Below are 25,671 nucleotides of genomic sequence, written 5' to 3'. Positions count from 1 at the left end.
TTTGCAAAAGAAAAAAAAAATTCTTAATCTTTACTTTGCAAAAAAACTATCTTAGGATTGGGACCAATGCTATCTAAAATGGGGATCAATTTTTTTTCTTGGTGACTGAATGTTAACTCAGACCTCAGTCTGGGTCCCTATGCAATGCCCTAGACTAGCTTTGGTAGTCTCAACAAAGCTTTAAGGCAAGCTCGCTGGGAATTGAATCCAAAACTCAACCCTAGAGATTGCCCCTCACTCACCAATCAGTCTGGCCCAACAGACTGGAGTTTGAGTTTGAGTCTGGCCAACTAATCTTAGATCTTTTACCCTAGGATTGGTCTTTGTATTTCTTATTATTAAATATAATGATTGGGAATTTTTTGGGGGCTCATTCTTTATATAAAAGGGATTTTTGATGTTTTGATACTCTTAAGTCTATATTCCTGATGTTTTCTTATAAGAGTTTAATTGACAATATTAGGGAGCTTAATTGCATAGAATAATGTTGGTGTGTTATTTCATCTCAATAGAGAAGCAATGAGAAGCCCAGGACTTTATTGCAATGGTCAGCAACCAGTTCTTGTATTCTGAAATGTATAGCAGAACACCATGCCTTTATTTCTATTTACTGAAAACTGTCCATTTGATAATATTATTTAAGAAAATGGGACTTTTTTTATGCCGTCTTAAATTTATTTAAGCATTGTATGGGCGACAGCGATTGCATGTGATAAATTGTAATGCTAAGGGGATTGCGTCTTACATTTTGGGAGTTTTCCTGGTACTAAAATAATAGTCGTTTTGTTACAGACAACACATGTAGCAGCTCAGTATGGGCAGACAACTCTTTTGTACCATATTATCACAAAATGGAATGCTGATTTTGATGTACCTGACAATGATGGGAGGAGTCCTTTACATTGGTATGTGAAAGCATCTAGATTAGCTTATATGTACTCTACACATAAAGATAACTCTAAACATACCTCTATTGGGTGATAGATAGTTGATATGGCTTACACTTGTTTTGAGAGAAGATCAGAAAGCTTTTTCACGTGTAGCTTTCAGTTTTACAGTTATTTCATATTATGTGATTAAATTTGTCACAGGTGTTTTCTCATTTCATTGTACTAGTTGAAGGTCTTATAAACTGGTTAAAATAACAAGGCTTGTTCAAGACTGGGGAAATTGAAGGTTCAAATGATTATATTTGTCCACTGTGATACAAATTGTTCATCTTGGTGCTAGAAAATGAAAATGAATTGCGCAATCCTAACAAGCAGAAGTAGCATTTGCTTATATTCTAATCAGTGATTGTGGTGCCCATGGATTTAATGGCATTTCAGGGCTTCTTACAAAGGCTTCACGGACTGTATTAGATTGCTTTTATTTATGGATGCATCTCAAGGACGACAAGACAATGAAGGTACTTAGAAATTTAGAATCATCTTCTTTTGACTTTAGTAAGGGCATTTTAACAAAAACCCAACAGTTTGTAGTTGAATTTCTTCATGTTATAAGTGTACAGTAGATGCTATGATAATATGTTGCCAGTTGCACCACAACTGCCTTAAAGTCTTCTAAGTTTTTATTGTGCTTTGTACAAACCACATGAAGGTGTTCGAACAAATTATTGACTGAAGTTTTCTAAACTCCTGCATAACTGTATAAATCTTAGGTAGATGCTAAGGGATAAGCTACTGTTCATTTTCTGTGTGTCATGTTTAATCAATTTGCTTGGTATATACATTTAAAATCCAACTTGGTGATTTTTTCATTGAAATGATCAGGTTGTACTCCTTTGCATTGGGCTGCAATAAGGGGTAATTTAGAGGCCTGCACTGTGCTCGTGCTCTCAGGCACAAAACAGGACCTGGTGGCAAAAGATAAAAAAGGCTGCACTCCTGCACAGATTGCAGTTGACAGAGGTCATCAGCATGTGGCTTCATTTCTTGTATGTACCCAGCTCCCTACTTATGCATGATCACACATGCAATAGAGATTATGCATTTTTATCAGTGACCTCAAGCGATAGTAACCCAAGATACCATAAATGTAATCAGTAATACACAATCATCATCTGGGTTTATCCTTAATATGCAGAAAGAGGAGAAGATTTAGGTTGACATGACGATATTGTGCTTTTTAATGATTTGAGATTCCTAGAGGAAAGCATATTGAGAAACATATTTGGATGCAATTGTGTTGTTTCTTCCAATTGTTTCAAGTTACCTTCAAGACCCTTATTAAGGAAAATATGGAATTGAAGTTATCAAGAAGGGAATATTGGACAAGTTTCTTCCAATGTTTCGAATAAGTCTCAAAAAGTTAGGAAGAAAAATTATAAAACAGCCGTGTCTAGATACATTTCTGAAGATATTCTGCTTAAGTGATGGCTTGGGTATCACCACTAGAGTTCTGTCTTCCATTTTTAGATTGCTTATCACATAACCCTTTTTACACTGAAGACCTTTTCTTCTTTGAATAGATGTTTTCCTTGTTCAATATATGTACGGTCTTTTCTTTAGGTGTTAATAAGTGCCATATTTAATTAGTGAATGTTCTCTTTTTCCACCTCTCCCAAGTTGTTAATTTTTGTGTGTTTTCCTTAGTCTTTTTGCCTACCAAATTCAAATGGGAGGTAGTGAGAGTATGTGCTTAGCTGTGTCAAATATGTTTTTTCATTAGAAAATGTTTTTACTTTTGTGTATGCCCGCACAGTGTGACCATTTCGTTTAAGATGTTTATATAAGTTTCTTGCTTCTTTTTGGTTTCTTTTGTGTTTTTTTTTTAGCATGGTTTGCAATGTTAATTTTGGCTTGTATCTTCTACCTTTTCAACCAGTTTGCATCCTTAAATTAAGTCCCTTTACTTTTAATTTCTCTTCTATAGTTATCTTTTGTAGTCTGTCTTCATCTATGGTTTTGGACCAATGGTTGAACACTATCAGTATTCTATTGCTTACATTGCAAGGTCTCAATTCCTTTCTCAGTGAATAACTTCTCATACCTAGCTTTATCTGTAAGGGATTTGTGATGAGCTTTTTTGGAATCACTTTTTAAGAAACAAAATATTTGAAATTGTAATTAATATGCAAGAATGGTGAGTTTTTTGGACTAAACAAAGTAGGGTAGCACAAGGCACAATTCTTATGGTTAATAGGAATGGACCTAGCCAATGCAGTTCAACAAAAGCTACTGTTATTGGGTACATTAATCTGACATCCTGAGCAAATTTATTTGCATGGCATCCTTCTTTCTGAAGGCACTAGACTTGCTACTAAGGAGGCTGGCTCTGCTTCTGTGCAGATTATCCAGGAAGTTAATTTAGAAAGAACTACGTATTTATATTTTTAAAGCTCTAGAGTCAATCTTTAGTTTTGAACTTTTGAATGAATGGATCTTTGAATTCGGTTTGAAGACTGTAGATGCTTGTCACAGGTAGCAGGGGTGCTTTTTACCTCGATGTTAGAGTTCTAGAACCTGCTTTTAGTTTCAGTTTTACAAAGATTTTGGGAATTAGTTGTTGGTAATTAGTGTTCACATAGGTAATATAATAAAGAGTATATGTGGGTGGTGATATATGAATGATAAATAAGTGTCATAATAATATTAAGCTGTTAAACAACTTAATATTATTATTAGTCATATAGTTTGTTTAATACGTTATTTGATTAGTGGTCATATGTGAGATGTTAAAAGAACTCAGTCTATTTAGGAATATTGTTTCCTAAAAATTAGGATTTAAGAATCCTATAAATATGTAATGATTTTGAATGAAAAGATAATAGGAGCACGTACTACTTTGTTTTTAATTATTATTGCTTCAGTTCTCTCCACCTTCAATTCTATTACAACAAAAGCTACAGTTATTGGGTACATTAATCTGACATCCTGAGCAAATTTATTTGCATGACATCCTTTTTCTGAAGGCACTGGACTTGCTGCTAAGGAGGCTGGCTCTGCTTCTGTGCAGATTATCCAGGAAGTTAATTAGAAAGAACTACGTATTTATATTTTTAAAGCTCGAGTCAATCTTTAGTTTTGAACTTTTGAATGAATGGATCGTTGAATTCAGCTTGAAGACTGTAGATGCTTGTCACAGGTAGCAGGGGTGCTTTTTTACTCGATGTTAGAGTTCTAGAACCTGCTTTTAGTTTCAGTTTTACAAAGATTTTTCCTTATGTAGTTTAAATTTTCTTAACTTATTTGTATTCAAATTTATCATTGTCTGGTTCAGTATCATGAGCTGTGTTTCTGCTTGTCCTCTAGTTTGTAAAAATACAAATCATTTTTCCAGTGGCCAGCTTCTATATATTGAAAAGAATTAAGGGTCTTTAGCATCACAGATCTGAGGTTTCTTTATCATCATCAATGTGGACTTGCATTTATATATATGCTCATTTGGATTCCTTAATGTGATCCATTCTATAACAATTCTTTGTACTTCTCTGTTGTTTGGTTTTCCTTCAGTTAAATGCCCAGAAGAAATTAAATCGTCAGTGGGATGAGAACAGTTATATTGGAAAGATTGCAAAGCTAGGACTTGCACCTGTACTTTTTTTTGTGATGGTTGCACTTATAATCACTTTTTTCAACTCAGTCCTGACATGTACGTATCTAATGCTTCAAGTAGAAGAAACATTCAAGTAACAAGGCTTGAAGATCTGTTCTTAACATGACTAATTTGATATCTTTTGACCTGTTTCTACAGCATCCACGCTTTTAAAGGTAACAGCTGTTGTTGGGCTATGGGGATGGTTTGCAGTTTTCCTTGGATCAGTTGGCCTCATCATGTTCTACAGATGCATCAGGTAATTATCAAAGATATATACGTTGTCTATTTCTTGTTATATTATTTAATTACAATTTCCTGTGTAGGCTATCTACAAAATACATTATTTATGTGCTTATTTAATTATACGTTATTGTTTTCTTCTGGCAGTTAAAGATCACTGGTTGCTTCTTTTGTAGACTTATTAGATTAATATGGAGGAGATATAATGAACAAACTGTCCATCTCCTAAGATATCGGAAAAAAGGAATACATAATTACTTAATAGTGGCCCTTCAATGCCAGCCTCATAAAATTTGACTAAATTAAATATCTGTTCTGGCATTGATTTGAAAAAAAACTAGATTGTTGTCTCTAAAATATGTATAGAAGACAATCTTGCTGAAGCAACAGTAGTTATGATATTTAAGGGTGCTTATGCTTCTATGTCTTATATGCACTTCAAGCCAGCATCAACTATGAAATAAAAAATATGTTCTGCAAACTGAATCATTGGCTGTTTAATATAGAAATCCTCTTTTTGAAAGTGAAACATTGTAACGTGGTGAGTACTGGTGTGGGTTTACACTGAAGTCTTTATGCCCCAATATCCTTTATAATATGTCTGCAAACTAAGGACCTTTTTGTGAACATAATGAAGAAGAACAATGTGGCAGCACAGTAATTGGAAACAACAAATTATCAGTAGTGTGAAGCATATCATGAGAAAAGCCTGTAAATTTTGAGGTTTTGGAAATTGCCCCATTTTTGTGTACCTAAATATAAATACAGCATGATATTAGGAATAAGCAACATGCTATTTTGTCCCTAGGCCCATGCTCAGTGTATTAGTTTATAGGGGTTTATGTTATGTTTAGGTTAATTAAGACTTATATGATGACATGATTAGGGTTTTTCTCCTTATACTATAAATTTGAGAAAAATTCCTAGTCTGTTTACTTTTTGCCATTTTCTCAATCCATGTAATGCAAAGACTCACCATTGTGCGATCTCTTTTGTCTCATTTGAATTTGAAGGTATAAATCTACCCTTGGATGTGCATGTGTCACCAACCTTTTTAGTCAGATTTTTATTTATATTTCTGTAGTTCATTTTCTATAGCCTTTTAGCTAAGTTTTCAGATCTTTTTGAAATCTTGCTCTTCCTGTACCTGAATCTGTTCCTGATCCTTGGCTGAAATGCCCTTCCTGATCCGTTGATGGCATTTATGGGATGTTTGGGGGTGGGGTGATTCTGAGAAGACTCCACTGGATTTTATAAAGGAAAGAAAAATAACATAATTTTATTTCCATGCAGACTTGGATGATATTTTAAATTATTAATTATGTAGTGTTTCATTATTTTTTGATTAATTTTAATTTTAATTTTGATCATGAATATAACATTGATATGTAGGTTAATTTTCTATTTCATTTCTATATTTAATGTATGTGTGTTTCTAAGATGAATTGAACCTAGGGTCCCCAAAAAATCAGTGGTTTTTTGTACATGTACCTGTATTCCTTCCTGTTTTCAGGAAACTTAGTGATGCTAAAGAATCCCCATAAAATAACACAATCCTGCGTGCTTGGGGACCATTCTATGGTCTCATAGAGGCAACATTTTTGTTAAGAACATTTTGTTGGATTTTGAGAGAAGGATAGTGTTTTGAATCATCTTGAGATTACCATGTTGAAGATCCATTTTGGTCAAAGACGCAACTTGTAGAGACCATACATTCTTGATCCAACTTGGAATTGAGTGCCACTTTGTTTGAAATCAAATACACTTTAATAACCTTTTTTGAAGTTTGCTTTTCTAATTAAAACTTCACTTTCCATTTTCTGTCTCCTCCTAAGGTGTCTTTATGCTTTTTACTCATGTTTCAATGTTAACCTTTTGTCTTCCAACCTCCCATGGTTCACCTAAGTGGCTTAGAGCACTTTATCTCATGTTTTTGATAGCTTGAAACAAGGAGGTCAATGGGTGTGCTTAACACTCAGTGCAATTTTTATTGTAATTGTGTATTGACAACTTGACACAATTAGGTTCTTGGCTATGCTTGAAGCTATGAGACTGACGTTATGATCTAATCACCTCTCTAGGGGCATGCTTGGACTTATGAGTGTACTTTTGATCTATATTGCATTTGACATTTTGACCAAGTCATTTTGGGTGCCATTTTTTACGTGGTAGTTTTTTGATATGTAATAATAAGCTTATATTGATTTCAAAAAGGAATTACAATCGGAGGGGTTTTCAAACCCAGAAAGATGCCCTAAACTAACTGTCTGTCATGAAAGCCCTAATTGGAGCGACTCCACAAAGAAACCAAATCTGCCCATTGGCTCCTCTAGGCTTGCACTCTCAACCGATTACCACATCACCAGATGAGTTCATCTCTAACAGCCTAAAAAGGAACAAACCAAGCAGTCCACAAGACCGACTCCTCACTAAGACCCCCAAATCATCTTTCAAAGCCTTGTCTTCATCGTCTTTGACCATCCCTACCCATGGCCGCACGAAGCAAAAAGAGAGAATAATGCATCCAGATAAAAACCAAAAGGAACAAACATTCCAACACCTGAATTGGACCTTCTTCAAGCAAGCCACGTGGCAATAGTTGGACCATACCACAGACTCAACTCACAAACAAACCCCTTTACTTGCAGAAGCACGAACTAAAATTAATCAAAAAGAAGCGATGTCCCTTGAAAGCTTACCCTACATAAAGTTTTCTTGAAAAGTCAAAATTTTTTCCTATCCATTCCTCGTTGTCAACATAATGTAGCTTTTGAGGAAATTGCATCCACGTTCTACTTTTACCCTATGCCATTCTAGCTCCGGTCTTGCAATATCAAGCAAGGTCCAGAAGCTTGTAGAGGTTTCTGGGACAAGGAATACCCACACCAGGTTCTACAAAGATGACCACATCCTCGGCACCTCCAAGGTATTCATCTCAAACCAAAATTCTCACTAGAGTTAAAACCACCGCCTTAGATTAATTTATATCAAGTAAAGATGCTATAAAACAGTAAGAGATATCGGAATTTATCCAATATCTTTCTTCAGATTTTAGAAACTCCCAACCCAGAATCGGTCGAATAACAATTAGTTCAAGTTTTCCAGTCGCTTTGAAAACTAAGTTAAGTCAAGCATTTGATATATATCCCAAAAAAGCGATTTTGCACAAATAAGCTTGATAGGGGTGTACATCTTTAATTCTTCCTCAAAAAGCTTGGTATGAATTTGTCGGTCATCATTGATTTAAAGCTAGACTGATGCAGAGGAAGGACTTACAATAGGTTATCACAAAACATAGCAAGGTATCTCATCAAACTCCAACATGGCTTGATTCAAAGGCTTGTTCTTTAGGACTTGTCTTGGGTTTGTGAGAATCGGTTCATCTTGTAGGTTGTATCTCAACCCATTAAGGTACCTTGCCACTTTGTCCATATCATCTTCCATGTGGCCTGATCTGATACTTAACTTGTAAAACTCCTCAGTATAGGTCTTCATGTCCATCTCTTTCTATTTCAAATTTTGCAGCCTTCTATATAACTGAATGGCATAATCACTAGGTAGGAACTTGCCCTTCAACTTTGCCACCATCCTGTCCCATGATGTAATCTTTGCCTTGCCTTTCCTCTTCCTTTCTTCTTGTACATAATCCCACCATAGGGATGCATGTCCTTTGAGCTTTGTCCTTGCCAACTTCACATCTTGTCCCTTAGGTGTCTCTTCAAAATCAAAGTACTTATCCATTTCTCCTATCCAGTCTAGGAGTTCTTCTCCATTCAAACTCCCTGAATACACTGGTAGGTGCATCTTGACCATAGAACCATCATTCTTGACAGCCTTAACCAATCTTTCCATTCTCTACTCCTCAACATCTCTTTCTTCTTCCTGTTCTCCCTGTGGTGTGCTTTCTTCACCCACTTCTTCTTCTTGGTCACTCAAATCTCCTGTGACCACTTCTCTTCTCTGGTTGGTCTCCACTGATGTGAGTCTTGCATCATGGCTTTCCCTTATGGCTCTCAATTCTGGGGCAAGAGATTCTCTCACTTCTCTAACTATTCTCTCCATGTTCATCCTTGGAGGCATCTTGGGATTTTGTCTTCTCTTCTACTTATTTCTGATTCTCTTCTCTTCACCAACTGATCTCTCCTATGCTCTGACACCAATTTGATGCAAAGGAAGGACTTACAATAGGTTCATAGAAATGAGACTCGAACTCGGCGCGAACTTGGCTTGGGAATCGGCAATAAATCAGTAGGACTCGGCAAAAACTCGGTAAGACTTGGCAAAAAACCAGTTTCTAGTGAGTCTTGCCTAGAGTGAGTTCCTGGAGAGTCTCGAGCCCCTGAGATTCGGCTAGGGTCACTCGGCTCGGGACTCACCTCCTGGAACTATGAATAGGTTATCACAAAACATGGCAAGGTATCTCATCAAACTCCAACATGGCTTGATTCAAAGGCTTGTGCTTTAGGACTTGTCTTGGGTTTGTTTAGAGACCTTTGGAACACATGGTATTTGTCTTTTCCAAATGACATAGAGCAGGGTTTGTGATGTGATCAAATGACAGGGGAACAATTCCTACTTGAGGCTCCTTAATTATGCATTTATGTTCAAGGCTTGTTCTTATCTTGGTCTTTTGACTCTTAGGATAACACCTCAATAGGGCAAGGCCAAACAATATCTTTCATAGACCAATCACAACCAAGGATCTTGAAGGTTCTAATAACTTACATTCAAATGGTCTTAGGATATACTTTTTATTGACAAACAATGGAGAAATATGAGACTAGTTATTGCTGCCCTTAATCATTGTCATACATGGCCTCTCTAGAACAGTCATCTATCCTTGCTGTCCAATGGCTTTTTAATGGTTAAAGACCTTTGGAATGGGCCTTTACAACCTCCTTCCACCCCCCTATAATCCTCTCCAATCACAACGAGATCTCCAAGACTTAAACAAAACGTTTCCTTCAACATCTACTGCTGTTACAATGTCTGCTACATAGGGATAGCAGACCTCCTTCATGCAAATGACCCTGCAAATCTTAACACAAGTTCCTGCAAGTTTGGCATATGAAAATATATACAATTACAAGCCATTCCACCAAGTTATAGAATTTTCCACCAGTGGAAGGCAAAGATATACATTTATTTAGGCCACTGGTTACCATAGGTAGGGTTTTCACTAGTCTGGAGAAAAAATGCAATATCTCCCTTAATACTTGATGAAATTAAATGAAACAAAAATAAAATTGAAGTAGATTCAAAGCACTTTCGTTCCCAATTGGTCTTAGATCATTTAATGCAGTACAATCTGTACCATTTGCTGCAACAGCCTACAACTTCAGAAAAAAGTCTTATAGGGCTATCTATGGTAAAATGACCATAACTTTCTCCAAACTCAATAAAAAAACACCAAACGAATTGCAAATGAAAGGTGATTCATCCCTCTATCAATCCCAGTCAACTTCAGGGCTGTATCAAGCCGTACATATCCGTACCATGCAAGAGAGCAGCAAAAAAATGTGAAAAAGTGCAGAAATTAATGTGTTTTTATTGCTCAAAACTTTAAAGTACAAACATTCAACCCTTGGGTCGTGTGTATGAGGCCTATTTATGTCAATACAAACCAGTTAGAACCCCCAACCAACCCTCAATTGACATTTAACAACTTTTTGAAAAGTTATTACAAAATGAAAAGTTGTCATACAACATTGACAACAAATGAGCAATTTTTACATCTTTTAACCAAATGACCCCAAACTTCCATAAATGACTTCAAATGACCATTAATGGTCCAAAATGACCTTATTGACATCAAACAATAGAAAACGAAACAAAAATCCAAGTTTGAGCATGTTGAGCATGACGGTGCTCCCTCACCTTAGACATCAATAAATGCTTGTCCCTCATTGCCTTTAAAGAGTTATAATATATTGTCCCTTTAGAAGAATAAATTGACTCCAATTAAGGAGGCTTGTGCGAGCAATCAAACTCCCATTACTCCAAAGAATCATCTATCCATGAAATCCATAGTTGCAAACATCAAAATCACCTTCCTCTAAAATTGTAACTATTAATTTCTGAAGGCAAATTATCTTTTGTAGCCACCAAGGGGGTCACACATAACCTCATGTTCTTTTTCTTAAAAAATAGAAGCCCTCCAAACATTGCTCGTTGCAGAGAAATTTGTGTGAAACCCAAACATCTTTTGGAAAATTAGGCAATCGTGGCCACCTTCAACCCATTGCTGCCATATTAGCTAATTGGTCAGCTACACCATTTGCCTCTCGATACACATGGTTGGCAGTAAAAGATTCAAACAACCCTAAAATTTTCGACGCCTCCTCTAGGTAAGCCTACAAATGCCAATTAGGGGTAGTTCCTGTCCTTAAGGCATTGATGATTGATGCAATCAAAGGTTATAGGGTTCAAAATGGAATGTCCAACCTTGCAACCAAACATATACCAAAACACAACACACAATTGAATGTAGAATGAAACAGCAACTGTTATTGATGAAATAGAATGATAATATGCCCATAGGCCTTCACATGTTCCTTACATTTGGCCCATATATGCAAGCTCACAGGCTGCCATGGTCTCATTACAATGATAACACTAAACTAGAAGTCTTCTAAATCACCCTTCCCCCATCTACTACTATCTGGTGTTTTGACTTGTTCCCTTCGTCACTTGACAAATCCTGCACTCTTGCACATACTTCCGAACATCCTTGTAGATCTAAGGCCAGAAAAATCCTTCACTCACCAAGGCCATTGTCTTCCCAATGCCAAAATGTCCCGCTAGTTCTTTGGAATGTTTCTCCTTGATCAAATTCTCCCTCATTGAACTCCTGGGAATGCCTAGTTGATTTCCTCTAAATAACATGCTGTTTTGGATGAAATAATCCAGCCATTTGCTTCGGTTTGTTGTCATCGCTTCTCCACATGCCTTCCATGCCTCTGCATATTGCGGATCTTTATGCAAATGTTTCAATTCATCAAATCCCATTACAGTACCCTCATTTGTATCATTAGATTTCTTTGCCTGTTGAGTGCATCTCCCAATCGGTTTGATTTTCAACTTTAGTGTTTGAGGACAAAGTTATGATTTTGCATGAATTTTAGCCACCGCATATGCCTCCGGTTCAATTTTCCTTGACTATTCAAATGTTGGAGTGCTTGGTGATCGATGCATAGTACAAATTCCTTCGGTAGCAAGTTGTGTCTCCATTTCTTCAGTGCTTGAATTATAGCATAGAACTCTTGGCCATAGACTAAATATCTTCTTCGGGCATCATTCAACTTCTCACTAAAATAAGCAACAGGTCTTCCTTCGTTACTCAAAACAGCTCGTATAGTACTGTCAGTGGCATCATAGTCCACTTGAAAGACTTTCTTGAAATTCGTTAGGGTCACTACCAACTACTCCATCGCCTTCTATTTTTGCAACTCAAAACTCTTCTGCGCTCCGAATGTCCACTTGAACGCCTTTTTGTTTCCTCTCATTGCCTTTGTCATAGGTGCACAAATAGTACTGAAGTTTCTGATGAACTTCCAGCAAAAACTTGCCAAGCCATGAAAAGGTCTTACCTCCCCAGCATCTGTCGGTGTCGACCATTCTGCAATCGCTCTTACCTTCTCTGGATCCATCTGCAAAATTTCGCAAAGATCACAAATCCCAGATAGACCAATTGATTTTTCATGAAATTGCATTTCTTGATGTTAATCAGCAATTTCTCTTCTCTCAATCGCTGGAATACCTGCCGGATATGCTCTTCCCTTGTCTTGCTAAAGATTAGAATGTCATCCAAATACACAATGATAAACTTACCCAAGAATTCCTTCAATACTTCATTCATCAGCCGCATGAATGTGCTTGGAGCATTAGTGAGTCCAAAGGGCATGACCAACCATTGATACAATCCTTCATTTGTCTTGAATGCAGTTTTCCACTCATCTCCTTCCCAAATTCGGATCTGATGGTATCCACTCTTCAAGTCAATTTTGTTGAAGTACCTTGCACCACCCAGGCAGTCCATTATGTCATCTATCCTTGGCAAAGGAAACCGGTACTTAATTGTGATCCTGTTGATAGCTCTCAAATCAGTGCACATCCTCCACTCTCCATCCTTCTTCAGTGCCAAAACAACAAGTACTACACATGGACTCAGGCTTTTGCGGATCAAACCTTTCTCTAGCAACTCACGCACTTGTCTGTTAAAATCTGCATTATTCATTGATGTCATCCGATGTGTCGCTTTGTTAAGAAAACTTCCCCCCAGTATTAGGTCTATATGATGGCTAATACTTTGGATTGGTGGAAGTCCCTCCAAAACATTCTCTGACAATATCTTGGAACTCTTTGAGTAGTTCTGCTACTTCTTCTGGTGTTACCTCCTTTTTTATGTTGACATTTCCGGCCTTCCCACGACCGGATTCCCTTGGAATGAATGTGAAGCAAGTGTTCTCATGCTTCAATCCATCCAGGAGCTTCCTTCGTCCATTAGGCAGACTCTTGCATTGCCACACACCACCTCCTTCTACTTTGCCTCCAAAGGAATCAAGATATGTTTCTTGCCATCCTTGGTTGTGGTGTAGGTATTCTTCCTTCCATCATGTATAGCCCTCCTATCATATTGCCAAGGTCTTCCCAGCAATAGATGACAAGCATCCATTGGCATGATATCACACAATACTTTCATCCTTATATGAACTAATGTGGAAACTGACAAGGCATTGTTCACTTACCAAGATTTTGTGATCATCTTGTATTAAGGCAATCTGGTATGGGTCCGAGTGCTTAATCCTCTTTAGCTTCAACTTTTGCATCATCTCTTCAAAGACCAAATTGTTCATGTTGTTGCTATTGATGATAATCTTACAATACTTGCCTCCTGACTTGCATCTGTTTCGAAACAAGCTCCCTTGCCTGGTTCATCTCTAACTTCTCTCTGCAATAGGGCTCTACTCATGACCAACATTTCACCCTTTTCTGGATGTCTTGAAGAGCTAGACGATCTATCCCTTTCGTCTTCCACATAGGCACTCCTTGCTCCGGAATCTCTCGGCTTTCTAGCACTTTCTTGACAGCATTCAAGGGCTCGATGTCCAACTTCCCCACACTTGAAGCATGCTCCCCAGAATGTTCCCCAATCAAATCTTTCATCTGCCTGTTGTGATGTTTTCACACATCGCCCCGTTCCAAATGGGGACCCCCCTACTTTTTAGGCCCTCTTGGTCTTTTGGTTTTGGTTTTTGGGTCTTTTCGCAATCATTTCATCAATCCTCTAAGTTTGTAAATGTCTAGGGGTCAGTTTGATCAAGTTCACAGCTCGTTTGAGCAAATTTGGCTAAGTTTGGGGCTTGTTTTTGTTGTTTTAGGGTTTTGTCCTTCAGACCTACATTTTAGGGTTTTGGAAAAACTGAGTGTTGCATTGGAATCGAGGTCCGTGAAAGAACCTGCATGTGAATTTGAGTGAATTTTGAGAGAAAGTTCCTATTTTTTAGGGATTTCATTGTGTTGGTTGAAAATTTTGTACACTTGGGGAAAGATACAAAATTGTGGTTTCAACCACAGTGTATGAGTAAAACTCTCCTAATTAAGGGAAGGCTCCCCCTATCTAACTACAACTTTAAAAATAAAATAGGATGGGACAACCGTCTTTCTTCTTCTTTCACGAAAGCCAATATCCTTTTCTCTTCACAGAAAAAGTGATAGCAATTTAACATAAAACAGCAGTGACAACTTTTGAAATGAAATGTGAGAAAGGAAATGAAGTTTCTTGAAAGCTCAAAGACTTCCGTCACTTCCTTCGAGACGGGACAACAATATCAAGCTCAAAGTCTTGATTTTATGAAGTCCTATCTACCCTTTTCTATACTAACGCTATCAAGAACAAATTATAATAGCTCAAAGACTGGAATATCTTATTCTTTTCTACTTAAAACAATGGGAAGTAGTATAAGCTCGAAGACTCTCAGCTATTTCTCACAAAATCTGCTTCTAAACTCTCTTAAGAATAAGTGCAAGCACAAAGACTTACAGCTCCTCTCAAAAGAATATTTATTCTAATTATATTAACCTCAAATACTTGCAGCACAAAGACTACAAATCAAACGCGATTAAGCTCTTTAAGAAACACTTGCAAGAAAGATAATATAGAACACAAACTCAAGAATGTAGCACAAAGACTCAAAGCTTGAGCAATTTCCTTCTATTCCTTTCAATTCTTGAATTCACACGTGAAAGCTCAAAGACTTCTTTGCTGTAAATTTGGCAGAGTTTTTGCTTGCTTTCCAAAAGATAAAGATTACAATAGACCCCTCAAGTATTTATAGAAGAGGAGCCTTGAGAAAAAGGTGGGAGGATCCCAACTAACTTGAGAAATTCTCTCAACCACCAAGACTTATTCAATAACCAACTATGACTAATTCCAACTACAGTCCTAATTGAACACAACTTGTAGTTGCTTTACATGTAATTACAAAAGTGCAAGTAATGAGTTAACTTGCAATTACAAAGTTATTTTCTTACATGTAACTTGTCAAAACAAAATTACAAATGCATAACTAAAACTATTCCATGTGTCTAAAGATGCGACTCTAACTGCATCATCCTTCGTATGTGATGATTTTCATGTCGTTTCAAGATGCTAGAACTTGAAGTATTCTAGATTGGTAAAGACATCTTGAAACGGAACGGGAACTTGCATCCTCATCTTCTTGCTTGGGGTAGTACTATCTTTTCAGGAGGGAAAGGGTTGCCTTCCTCTTTTCATGTCATGACCATCTTTGTCTTGAAAGCATTCTATGCTCTCAACCATGAATTGTTGTTGTATCTCCTCTTTGCATCATCCTCCATTCTTGAAATCTGCTTGCAAAATAAGGCCCATACCTTAATCCATTGATTTGGTAGATCGTGTGTGCAAACCAGACTAACAAGGGAAGAGATAAATTGATGCAAAAATGGGCTCACAAGTGAATTTCAGGTTCTAGAAGCTGCATTACATGTGTGGGGAAAACAAGAGCATTAACTTGCAATTGTGGAGAACAAAAATGCAACTTCATATGTGTAATGGGTAACTACAAGTTTGCACTTGTAATTGGACCTTTAAAACTCATTTTCAAGTGTTTTTTGAGTGCATTTTGGACCAATTTCGGGTTTTGGATGGTTGGCTACAGGTAGACTTTAAATGGGATAAATGAATGAAGGTGTGAAATGAGTGGATGAAATGGTATGTACTGATGATGGAAATGAATATGAGGGAAAATGAAAAGATTTTGGGAAGGTCATCTTCAAGAAAATGGGAAGAACGTTCAACATGTAATCCGGTTCTAAAAACCCGATTTTGAAAGAATGGGTATTTTTCATCTTTGAAACTTGGAATTTCAACAAAAGATGGTTAAAATATTACAACCATAAAGGAAGATCAATTATTTTCATTCAACTTGTAATCGGGATTTGAAATCCCGAATACAAGTAAAGAGGGAAAATGGGGAAGAACAATGCAATTCACAAATTGCTTTGCAAACTTGGAACAAAGGGGAAAATCTCTCACAAAGCCAATTTTAGGCAAGAACAAAACAAACATATAACTATCATGAAGAGAAAGAATCTCTTATAGATAAAAGAAGAAGATTCAAACCCTAGCCACGTTTTTGAAAAAAACGCCATATGTATCAAAATGCCCATTAAAAGTATGAAGAATCAGTCAAGCACAGCACCCAACCTCCACGCCTAAGCAAGACAAGCCAAAACGATTTAGGAAAGACAAGATTCGTGGCACTTGAATGAGGCAAATCGTGGCATTTTTCAAAAACGTTTTTGCTGTTAAAACCCCATAAAACCAGCGATAATGTCTTCCAAATGGCGTGAAGAGAGTTGGAAAATGCATGAAAATAGCAAGGAATCCAAAACGCCTTCCTCCTCCTTGAATTTCTCCACAAAAATCGTTGGAAATCTTCAACAAAATCCTCCAATATTACTGGTTAGGTTTTTGGGAAAGAACAAGAAGTTTCGTTTTACATGTAATAGTGAAAATCGGGTTTTAATTCCCATATTACAAGTTTAAAATGTTACTTTTCTCTCAACGAGGCAAAATCGGGTTTTAGAAATTCAATTGCAAGTTTAAAATTCCTCAATTTACACTTTATGGAGAAAATCGGGTTTTAGAGAGAGATATGCAAGTTATAAATAACTTGTAAAGGGAAAATAAAATCCCTACAACAAGTTTTAATAACTCAACGCATGTAATAGGGAATAAAATCCCCATTACAAGCAAAAGACATTAAAATAGGGGTTTTTCAAAAGAATTACAAGTGACTTTTAAATATGCAATTTAAAATTAACTTGTAACTTATCCAAAAAATCCCTATTATGACTTAAAAAGCTAAAAAACATCAAGGGGGAAATAAAAAGTACGTTGCAAGTTCTTTTTCCAATAAAGTGCACTTGTAATTAGCCAAAAATTTCTCTACAAAGACTTGAACAAAGAAAATCATTAAAACTTGCAAATCAAGGAAAATTTCCCATCTGCAGTCAAGTAGAAAAAACCCGAAATTGAAGGAAAGACATAGGAAACGAACCCAGAATGCGATGAAATTTGAAACGTGGTTCGAGGATGGACTAAGGACTAAGTCAGTCCAAGGGCAAAGCAAAATTTTGCCTCGGGAAGCATGCCATAGAGTAAAATCTTCAACCTGCAGTGACTGTTCTGAAACCCGAAATTGCACAGAAAGCTGGGAAAAGGAAGACCAAAACTTGGACAATGATGGCAAAGACACCCCCCAATGATTTGACACTATCAAATGTGAGTTTTGTACCTCGTAAAACGTGCCTTGGAGACAAAAATGACACTTTTTAGGCAGAAAATTGTAGGGGTTGTCACATTTTTGAGAATCCAAAAATGAGGACAACACATTGCCTCCCGGATTGGTCTAATTTTGCCAAAAATCAAACTTACTATTTTTAGCAATTTCTATTTTTAGTAAGTGCCATCCTACCTCGATTTGCTCTAGTTTGACGTTTTGAAATATTATTTATAGTAAGTCTATTTGTGGTAGGTTCTCAACAGGCAGGGATCACGTCACTGAAGATTGAGCATTCCTGAACACTTCTAAATCCGGAAAATTTGAAAAGGCAGGCTAATGGACCAAAAAATGGCTAATTATGGACATCCATTCTAGAAGTGGAAAGCATGAAAATCTTCTAAGTTTGGCAAGGAATTCCCAAAATGGCATCCTGATCATGGAAAATGTTCAAAACTAACTAAGTCTGGATAAGAAACCAAGTCAGAATTCCCTAAAGCAGAGAAATGCATTAGAGAAGTAGGGGCACCAAAATGAGGCCATGGAGGAATTTCCCTCCATGGCAAACTTTCCACGGCATGGTGCTTTTAGCGCCCAAGTGCTAAGTAGGGCGCCAAACTGGGGTGGTGGAGGAATTTTCCTCCACCCCCAATATTCCTCCATCATGCATATTTAGCGCCCAAGTGCAGAAGGTGGGTGCCAAAACCAAGAGGCCAAGGAAAACTCGCCAAAGTCAAAATTCTACCATGTTGTGAAAATGGTGCCCAAGTCAATCATGGAGCGCCAAAATCAAGGGGCCATGGAAAATAAAAAAATGTTGAAATTCCTTCAACAAGGTGAAATGGCGCCCAAGTCCAAGACAGGGTGCCAAATTGGGTGTGTCATGGAAAACTAAAAAAACACCAAAATTCCTTGCCCAAGGTGAAATGGTGCCCAAAATAGGAGTCAAGCGCTTAATGAGGGGTGTCAAGGAAAATTTAAAAACTCCTAAATTCCACAACATCATGAAAATAGCGCCCAAGTCAGAGTTATGACACCAAAGGAAGGGGGGCATGGTAAAGTGTGCCAAGGTTGAATTCCCTCATCAGGGTGATCTAGCGCCCAAGTCCTGGGCAAGGTGCCAAAATGAAGATACTAAAGAAAACTTGAAAATTGCAAAATTCCTTGCTCAGGGTGAATTAGCGCCCAGGTCAAGAGGTGGGCGCCAATTTCAAGGCGCTAAGGAATGTCAAGCCAAGGTGAAAATTCCTTCAAGTGGGTGATTCAACGCCCAAGGTCAGGTATAGGGCGCCAAAATGATGGTGTCATGGAAAGCATGAAGAAAATGAAAATATCTCCATCAAAGTGAAATTTCCACGCCCAAGTTCAAAAGGATGAAATTTTCTAAGGTCAAGGATAAATTGAAAAGAAAATTTCCCCTCGAGAGATTTTGAAAAATCCATTTTTCAAGCATTAAAAATCGACCAAATTTCAAAAAAAATTAGATTTGGATTCGTGAGAGAATCTCTCTCTTGGACCTCGGAACTCAAAATTGGAAAAATCCCTAAAAAATAGGAAATGTGCAAAATTGATGAAAAATCTTCTCCAAGACAAGGAAAATTCAGAACATCCAGGAAATTCTTCCCAAATGAAGTTTTCTCTCTCTAGGGGTTTCTTGCCAAGTGGCAGTCGGGTCAACGCATGCTGACATAATGGAGCATCTTTCGCATGTAGCCGTCGCATTTATGGCATTATGGCAGATTCTTTTTGCATGCAGCCACCACGTGTGGAGATGGTGGAGCATTTAAAGCATTATGGGCGATTTTTGCATGAAGGAATATTCATTGCATGTTGGGCAAATTTAGTGGAAAGTGGTGCATTTAATGCATTTTGGTTACCAATTGTAATAGGCTGGAATTAATTGTATATGAGCATCATGGGCATTTATTGTAGATTCCCACCTTGTTGCATCATGTGTGGGGAATCTTATAGGGGAAAATGTAAAATTCCTGAGCTATGATTGGTTTGCAGTAAGACTTAGAATACACATACGCATAAAGTTCAACTCAGCAGGTGGATCATTGGAATACTTTAAACAGTTTTATTGTCTTATTACACAAAGTCTCAATTGCTGATTAACACAATATTTGCTAACAGGAACTGAACCATTTTTATTCAATGCAGTTGATAACAAATGATGAAACGTTCCGTCAAAGAATAAGTTAAGAATTTCTTTTGGTGCACCTGATGAATTCACAGTGAATGTTGTTCTTGTATTGCAGAATATTTGTAGAGGGTCTTCATTTAGCCACGATAGTTCATTCACTCACCAATGACATTTGCTGGAAACCACCAATAGTTCTCCCGCATCAATTCTGCCGCATGATCAATACCACTGCACTATCCATTGTAAGGTAAGCATGTGACTAGGCGTTACTTTCATCATGGTAACCTAGAAGTACAAAACCTTCACGTTTTGCGTCAGCTCTGATGATGTTCCTTCCGCGAAATCCCGACCTTCTTATATGGTGTCGCGACCTTGCTGGACACCTCCCAGTTTGCAGGGCACGGAGAGTGGGTTATACACCTGCTAAATGCCTTCGCTGGTTACGGGGCACGGGGAATGGAATCCGCAGTTTACACTTAGCGACTGGTGGTGCACTGGAGGTAGAAAACGCCCGAAGGCTTTACAGTTTTCACGCGGTTTGGGAATCTGCACATGCCCGCAATTCTGAAAGACTCATTCCAAGCTTCTTCGATTGCAACCAATAGGCCAGAGATTACTAGCGAAAGGCATATGTATCATTCCAATGTGTATTTCACACTAAAGACAAATCATATTTTATTTTCCATTCTTCTTTCCACGCCTACTTCCATCTTTGACGCCCATTCTTTTATTAACACCAAGTTGGTTAAAAATCCTGTAATAGTTAAGACTATTTACGGTGTTAAAGAACATGCCTTTTAACAATAATACATGTAATATTAATTATTTATATTAATGAATGGGAAGGTTAATATAAAATAATTAATATTTTTTAACATTCGTCAATCATTTATTTAGGGGACATGACAGAAAACCTTAATTAGGGTTTTGCGTGTAATCATGGCTTGGGGTCTATATAAGGGGGTGACCCCTTCATTTGTAAAGGAGGGAGATTTGTATGAAATTGTTGCTATAGGTTTTTGAGATAATAACAGTGAAACATTGTTCTCTCATGGTGTCCACTTAAGTTATTTTTCAAAACTTGCATGGTTTCACCTTCCTCACTTAGTGCAATGTCCCCTTCTCACTGATGACCTTCCAGTGGTCCATTAGCCTATTCCTGAGACCCGTAGGCTAGGTGGAATGAAGAATGAGGGTCCAACATTGATGAAACGAGGACTTACTATTTTTAGTAAGTCAGGGAATGGCCATTCTGGTGTTACTGCCCTACTGAGCTCTCCATGTTTTGCCTCTGGACACGATGATCATACTTTTCTGAGCATTAGTTCTTGACTTACTATTTTTAGTAAGTGGCACGATTCTATTTTTGGTAGTAGACAGGGTTCTGATTCTGCAGCAGTTATGTGGTCGTCCAGGCTCAATTTCATCCTGGTTGTGATAATAATCAATACGAGAGTCATTGGCGACATAATTAAATATTATTTTCCTTATCCTAAGGTTTAATATTTAATTAATCTGATTTTGCTACTGATTTATTATATTTGGGATTAATGTCCATATTTTTCCTAAATATTTGGCGAGCTTCATGTTTATTAAGGAGATGTTGAATTATTTGAAAAAAATATTATTTTGTGACTTATCTCTAAATATCGGCCAAAGTATATCGTGGGTCCATGCCTTGGGCGTGGGATTTGACTTATGGTAAATAGCGCCACTTTTGGGGGTCAACATGTAGTGGAATGAAATGCAAATGCAAGGCGTTGAATTTGGAGGAATTGCATTTGGATTTGAGAAGTGAAGTTATAAATATGAGACTTGGGCTCCCATTTGGATCATCTTTGAAAATTGCATCGTTATGCTACCGGTTTGGCTACTGAAAATCTGAGCTTCGAAGTTGGCTTCCTAGCTAAGTCTCAGTTTCGTACTTGCAAGATAGTACCTAGTTGTGTCCTTGTATTCCCATTGTTGATTGGTGAATGAGTTGCAGATTATGGAGTGTTCTATGCTGGATTTGAGTGTTTCTGGTTGTTGGTCGCGGGACTGCTGAAAGTATATTTTGCTCACACCTCTTAACCAGGCAACTCCATCATTCTGGGTACCGGCTCATCCTTCCTTCCTAGCCATGGCAATACAATGTGTGAGTTTTTAGCAGTTTTAAATGAGCAATGAATTTACTAGATAAAATCGAACTTCCCAGGTATAGCGTGGGTTTTTGCACTTGCATTGGGATGTGTGCCAAATGAATAGTGGGTTGTTTGGGTTGTAGTTTGGATTGGATGCTGTTGTTAGTGTTATATTGTGGGATTGGGATTGATTTGAATTGATTCGGGTGAAAAAATGAGGGAGTTATGAGCATTTTGGTGTTTCCATAGGCTGCTGAATTGTACTTTCAGCCTGCAGATTAGTTGTAACAGAAAATTATATTCCTGTTGTAGAAATCTACAATTACTCTTCTCATCTCATCTCTATTTTGTAAGGTTGTTTCAGTAGTACTGATCATCCCTTCTTGCTGCTCTTAATTGTAAACCCCACTGCATAAGTGGAAGAGGCTGGCTTGCCGCCTTCTAAGTTTTGTAATTCAGTTTTTGTACTCAGTCCTCCCACTGAATAAGTGGTCGAGTGATAAGTTCAATACAATGGTCCTCCCGCTGAAATATGCGGTAGAGTGATAGTTTAATGTAATGTCCTCCCACTGAAATACGCAGTAGAGTGATTGAGTTTCAGTTCTTGTCATGTTTTCCTTGGATGGTTTACCGCCAAGAGTTTAGTTTCTATCCTGCTGGATAAGCAGAAGGGGCTGGCTTGCCGCCCAGGCATTGTAATTTTCAGTTTGTTTTATGGTGCTAACGACCCCCAGAACACCGTATGCTCTCACCCTCCCAGCTTGGGCTCTCGGTGAACAAAAGGTAGAAGGGTTCCCTTTCAGTAGTTTGGATGATTTCTCTAACCTTAACGGGTTGTTGTGTTTACTTGTAACTCTTACTGTTAAAAAAAAAAAAAAAATTACTGGGATATTACACTTAGAGTTGAATTAATATAGTGCTTTGATTTCAATGGAAAATCTAATGGTGTTTGATGAATTTCCATGGTTCATACTTTTTGCATCTTGTTAATTATAAGTTGCAGTGTAAAGTTAGCCTGAGTCACCAAATTTGTGCTAAGTTCGATTGTGAATAGTCATTTGGATTGCACCGTGTTGGGTATTCAAATGCACTTTCTCAATATGAAAATCCCCCAACATCCTCAGAAGATTGCACTTGTTCTTGCGAAGTTGTAGTTTATCTTGGTGAAGCAAAGCTTGGTTTATTTGGAATTTGTCCACTAGAGCACTATGTATTGATATCACTGCCCTTAGGAGTAGATTTAGATCCTTTTAAACCCTTTCCCCTTTATTTTCAATTCATTTTAGTTCGTTCGAAGCAGAAGCATCACTATATCCGATGATGGAATTTTGGCCATTGTTTCGCCTATGGAAACTATTTCAGAGACATAAGAAGTAAATGCACAGTACAGAATAAGAGATGCTAGTATGCCATAAGATAAGTGTTATAACTACAAAGAACAGGTATATTTTCCTTCATATAGTCTCCAGTTACAATCTTGATTTCCCGAAGGAACAAGATACAATATATAATACTCGAGGGGGTGTGACCAACCGTCGCGTCCAATTGCCCTTTGAGTGAACTAATTGACTCCCATAACACACAATTACCGATGGTGACACAACATAATGACGACGCAATAACATAATTGATTATTCCCGACTACATTATCCCCCCAAAAAAAAGAAGTCGTCTCCTAACTACTCAAAACAAAATAGGGATGACATACATGACTATCAAAGACAAAATCAAGGAACAGAAGAAGGGAGCTGAGAAGACATCCCTGAATCCGCAGCAGGTGGTGGGGCTGAGGAAGATGTTGATGCCAGCTGTGCTTGCAGGTCGTACACCTGTTGTGTTTGTATCCTCAAGTACCACTCTGCAATCTTCCCGTTCTCTATGGCAAGCTTAACCATCCTGGCAGCCTCCAGTACCTTCTTCTCCTTCTCATCCATGGTCTCTCTAGCCTGCACCAAACTCGTACTCAGGGTCATCTTCTCCGTTCTAGCGGCCTCCAACTCTGTTGCTGACTGGTCCCTCGCGGCAGTGAACTGAGCCCTCTCCGTGGTGAACCGAGCCCTTTCGACTTCTAACTGAGCCCTCTCGGCATCCAAGTCTTTCTGCAACTCCGCAACTCTGGTGGTCAGCTCCTCCCAAGCTCTCTCCGCGGCCACCCGGGCAATCTCATGCCCTGCAGAAATGTGCTCTGTATGGCGAAGAGTGTAATACTCCTCCCTAAAAGCCTGCTCAACCTGCCTCCTGAGAGACTCGACCCTACTCTCCACTACTCGCTCCCTCACTACCCATGCATTTAGCATCTCTGTTGTCTCAGTCTCTGGCCATCCCTCTCTCTCAAAACAGGCAGCAAATGCCTGAGGACACCCCTCCTGTACAAACCTGAGCATCCGCTCCAACTCCTGGGCGGTGCTATCTGAGGCCTCTGCCTATAGGGATGCTATGACCTCTCGCCCTTTGCGTACCTCGTCCTGCAGATAAGTCTGCACCATCTCCTAGAAGTATGTCTGCCCTCAACCAACCACATCCTGGAGGTAAGCCTCCACGTCTATCCTACCTGGGTGCCTGCTCTTCGTGTGAACCTCCACTCTGTCTAACGGGACCTCTGTCTTCTATTCAAGTGCCAACTCTCTCCCTTGCACTTCTGCCGAATGTGTCATATCTCCAGGGGAACCTTGGTTGTCTATGTCCACCACCTCCACCTCTATGTCCTCTCGAGGGTCCTTGCTCCTAGAAGTCGCTCGTGGGGGAGAAATGGTAGTAGCCGGCCTAGGCGACATAGGTGTATCTCCATCTCCCTCAGCCAACATTCCTCTTCGCCCATAGTACCTGTCTGATCCTTCCCCAATTCTTGCGCCTCTACGGTGGGTACGGACTACCCCACACCCTCGGATGGTACTGCCTCTCTCACTTCCTCTGTTGCCCCTACTGGCGGCACCATGTGAACTGGCGGCCTCTGCTGGCCGAAGGCAGGGATAGATGCAACCGTCACCGTCGGCGGACTCAAGTGTGCTGAGGCTGTCAGCATGGGCGTAGCAAACAAGACTGGTGTGGATGCCCGTACAGTCTCTACTAGGCTCTCCTCGCTATCTCCCTCTGAGTCACTCGAGGCCTCCAAGGTCTCTTCCCTCCCACTGTCAATATCCCCAGACTCTGACACCTCCTACCTTTGTCGTTTCTGCCCCACCCCGGGTACCAACCCTATGTCAAGATGCCTCCACTGAAAAATAGGCGGCTTGTCGGGTGCCAAGTTCCCCTCCGACCAAATTTCCAGCTTGTCTGCCGGAAGCTGTGAAAGCGTCGCCTCCAAAAATAACCCGATGGCGGAGTGCGGCATATAAAACGTGTGATGCTGCAATGTCATGAACTCGAACATTTTGCCCGCCAGTACTAATGCCCAGTCATATTGTACTCCATTCATCAACCCGTTCATCTGGATGATTTGTGGGAGCGCTATGTCCGATGCCCGGTTGAACCCCGTCAGCCTGCTCTTGACCACGTCCATGATGCAACGCCATGGCCCTTCTGCCACAAAAGATTTCTTCATCCCTCTCCCCTTAGTGGCCTTGGCTATGGAATCAAATTCCGCTAGTGTAAAATTTCTGGAGACCATGCGTATCCAATGTTCTTTCTGGTCCGTGTTCATCTTTTGCGCCTTCATATCTACTTTCTTCCCATCCCTCCCGGGTATGCCAAATACCCTGGTGAAGTCGGCTGCTGTGAAGGAGACTGTGACTGTGTGCTTCATATACTCGAAAGTGCTTTTCTTGGTGGTGTTGTCGAATGCTACTATCATTGTCCGCATCGGTGGCTCAAATTTCTT

General features: G+C 38.8%; 1 protein-coding gene across 1 annotated transcript in view; it reads left to right on the top strand.

Moving 5' to 3' along the window:
* The window catches only part of LOC131077633 (protein S-acyltransferase 24), a 179,762-nt gene that overhangs the window by 113,951 nt on the left and 40,140 nt on the right, over positions 1 to 25,671 (top strand). Inside the window, exons 3-7 of the mRNA XM_058015177.2 lie at positions 793 to 905; positions 1,329 to 1,408; positions 1,773 to 1,936; positions 4,455 to 4,593; positions 4,696 to 4,795. Coding sequence (XP_057871160.2) covers positions 793 to 905; positions 1,329 to 1,408; positions 1,773 to 1,936; positions 4,455 to 4,593; positions 4,696 to 4,795 — 596 coding nt within the window. The remainder of the gene's footprint in view (positions 1 to 792; positions 906 to 1,328; positions 1,409 to 1,772; positions 1,937 to 4,454; positions 4,594 to 4,695; positions 4,796 to 25,671) is intronic.

This window comes from Cryptomeria japonica, chromosome 6 (genome assembly GCF_030272615.1).
Source record: "Cryptomeria japonica chromosome 6, Sugi_1.0, whole genome shotgun sequence".
NCBI classification, from domain to species: Eukaryota; Viridiplantae; Streptophyta; class Pinopsida; order Cupressales; family Cupressaceae; genus Cryptomeria; species Cryptomeria japonica.
Note: the sequence above shows the minus strand (reverse complement) of the source record. Positions and strands in the feature narration are given on the sequence as shown.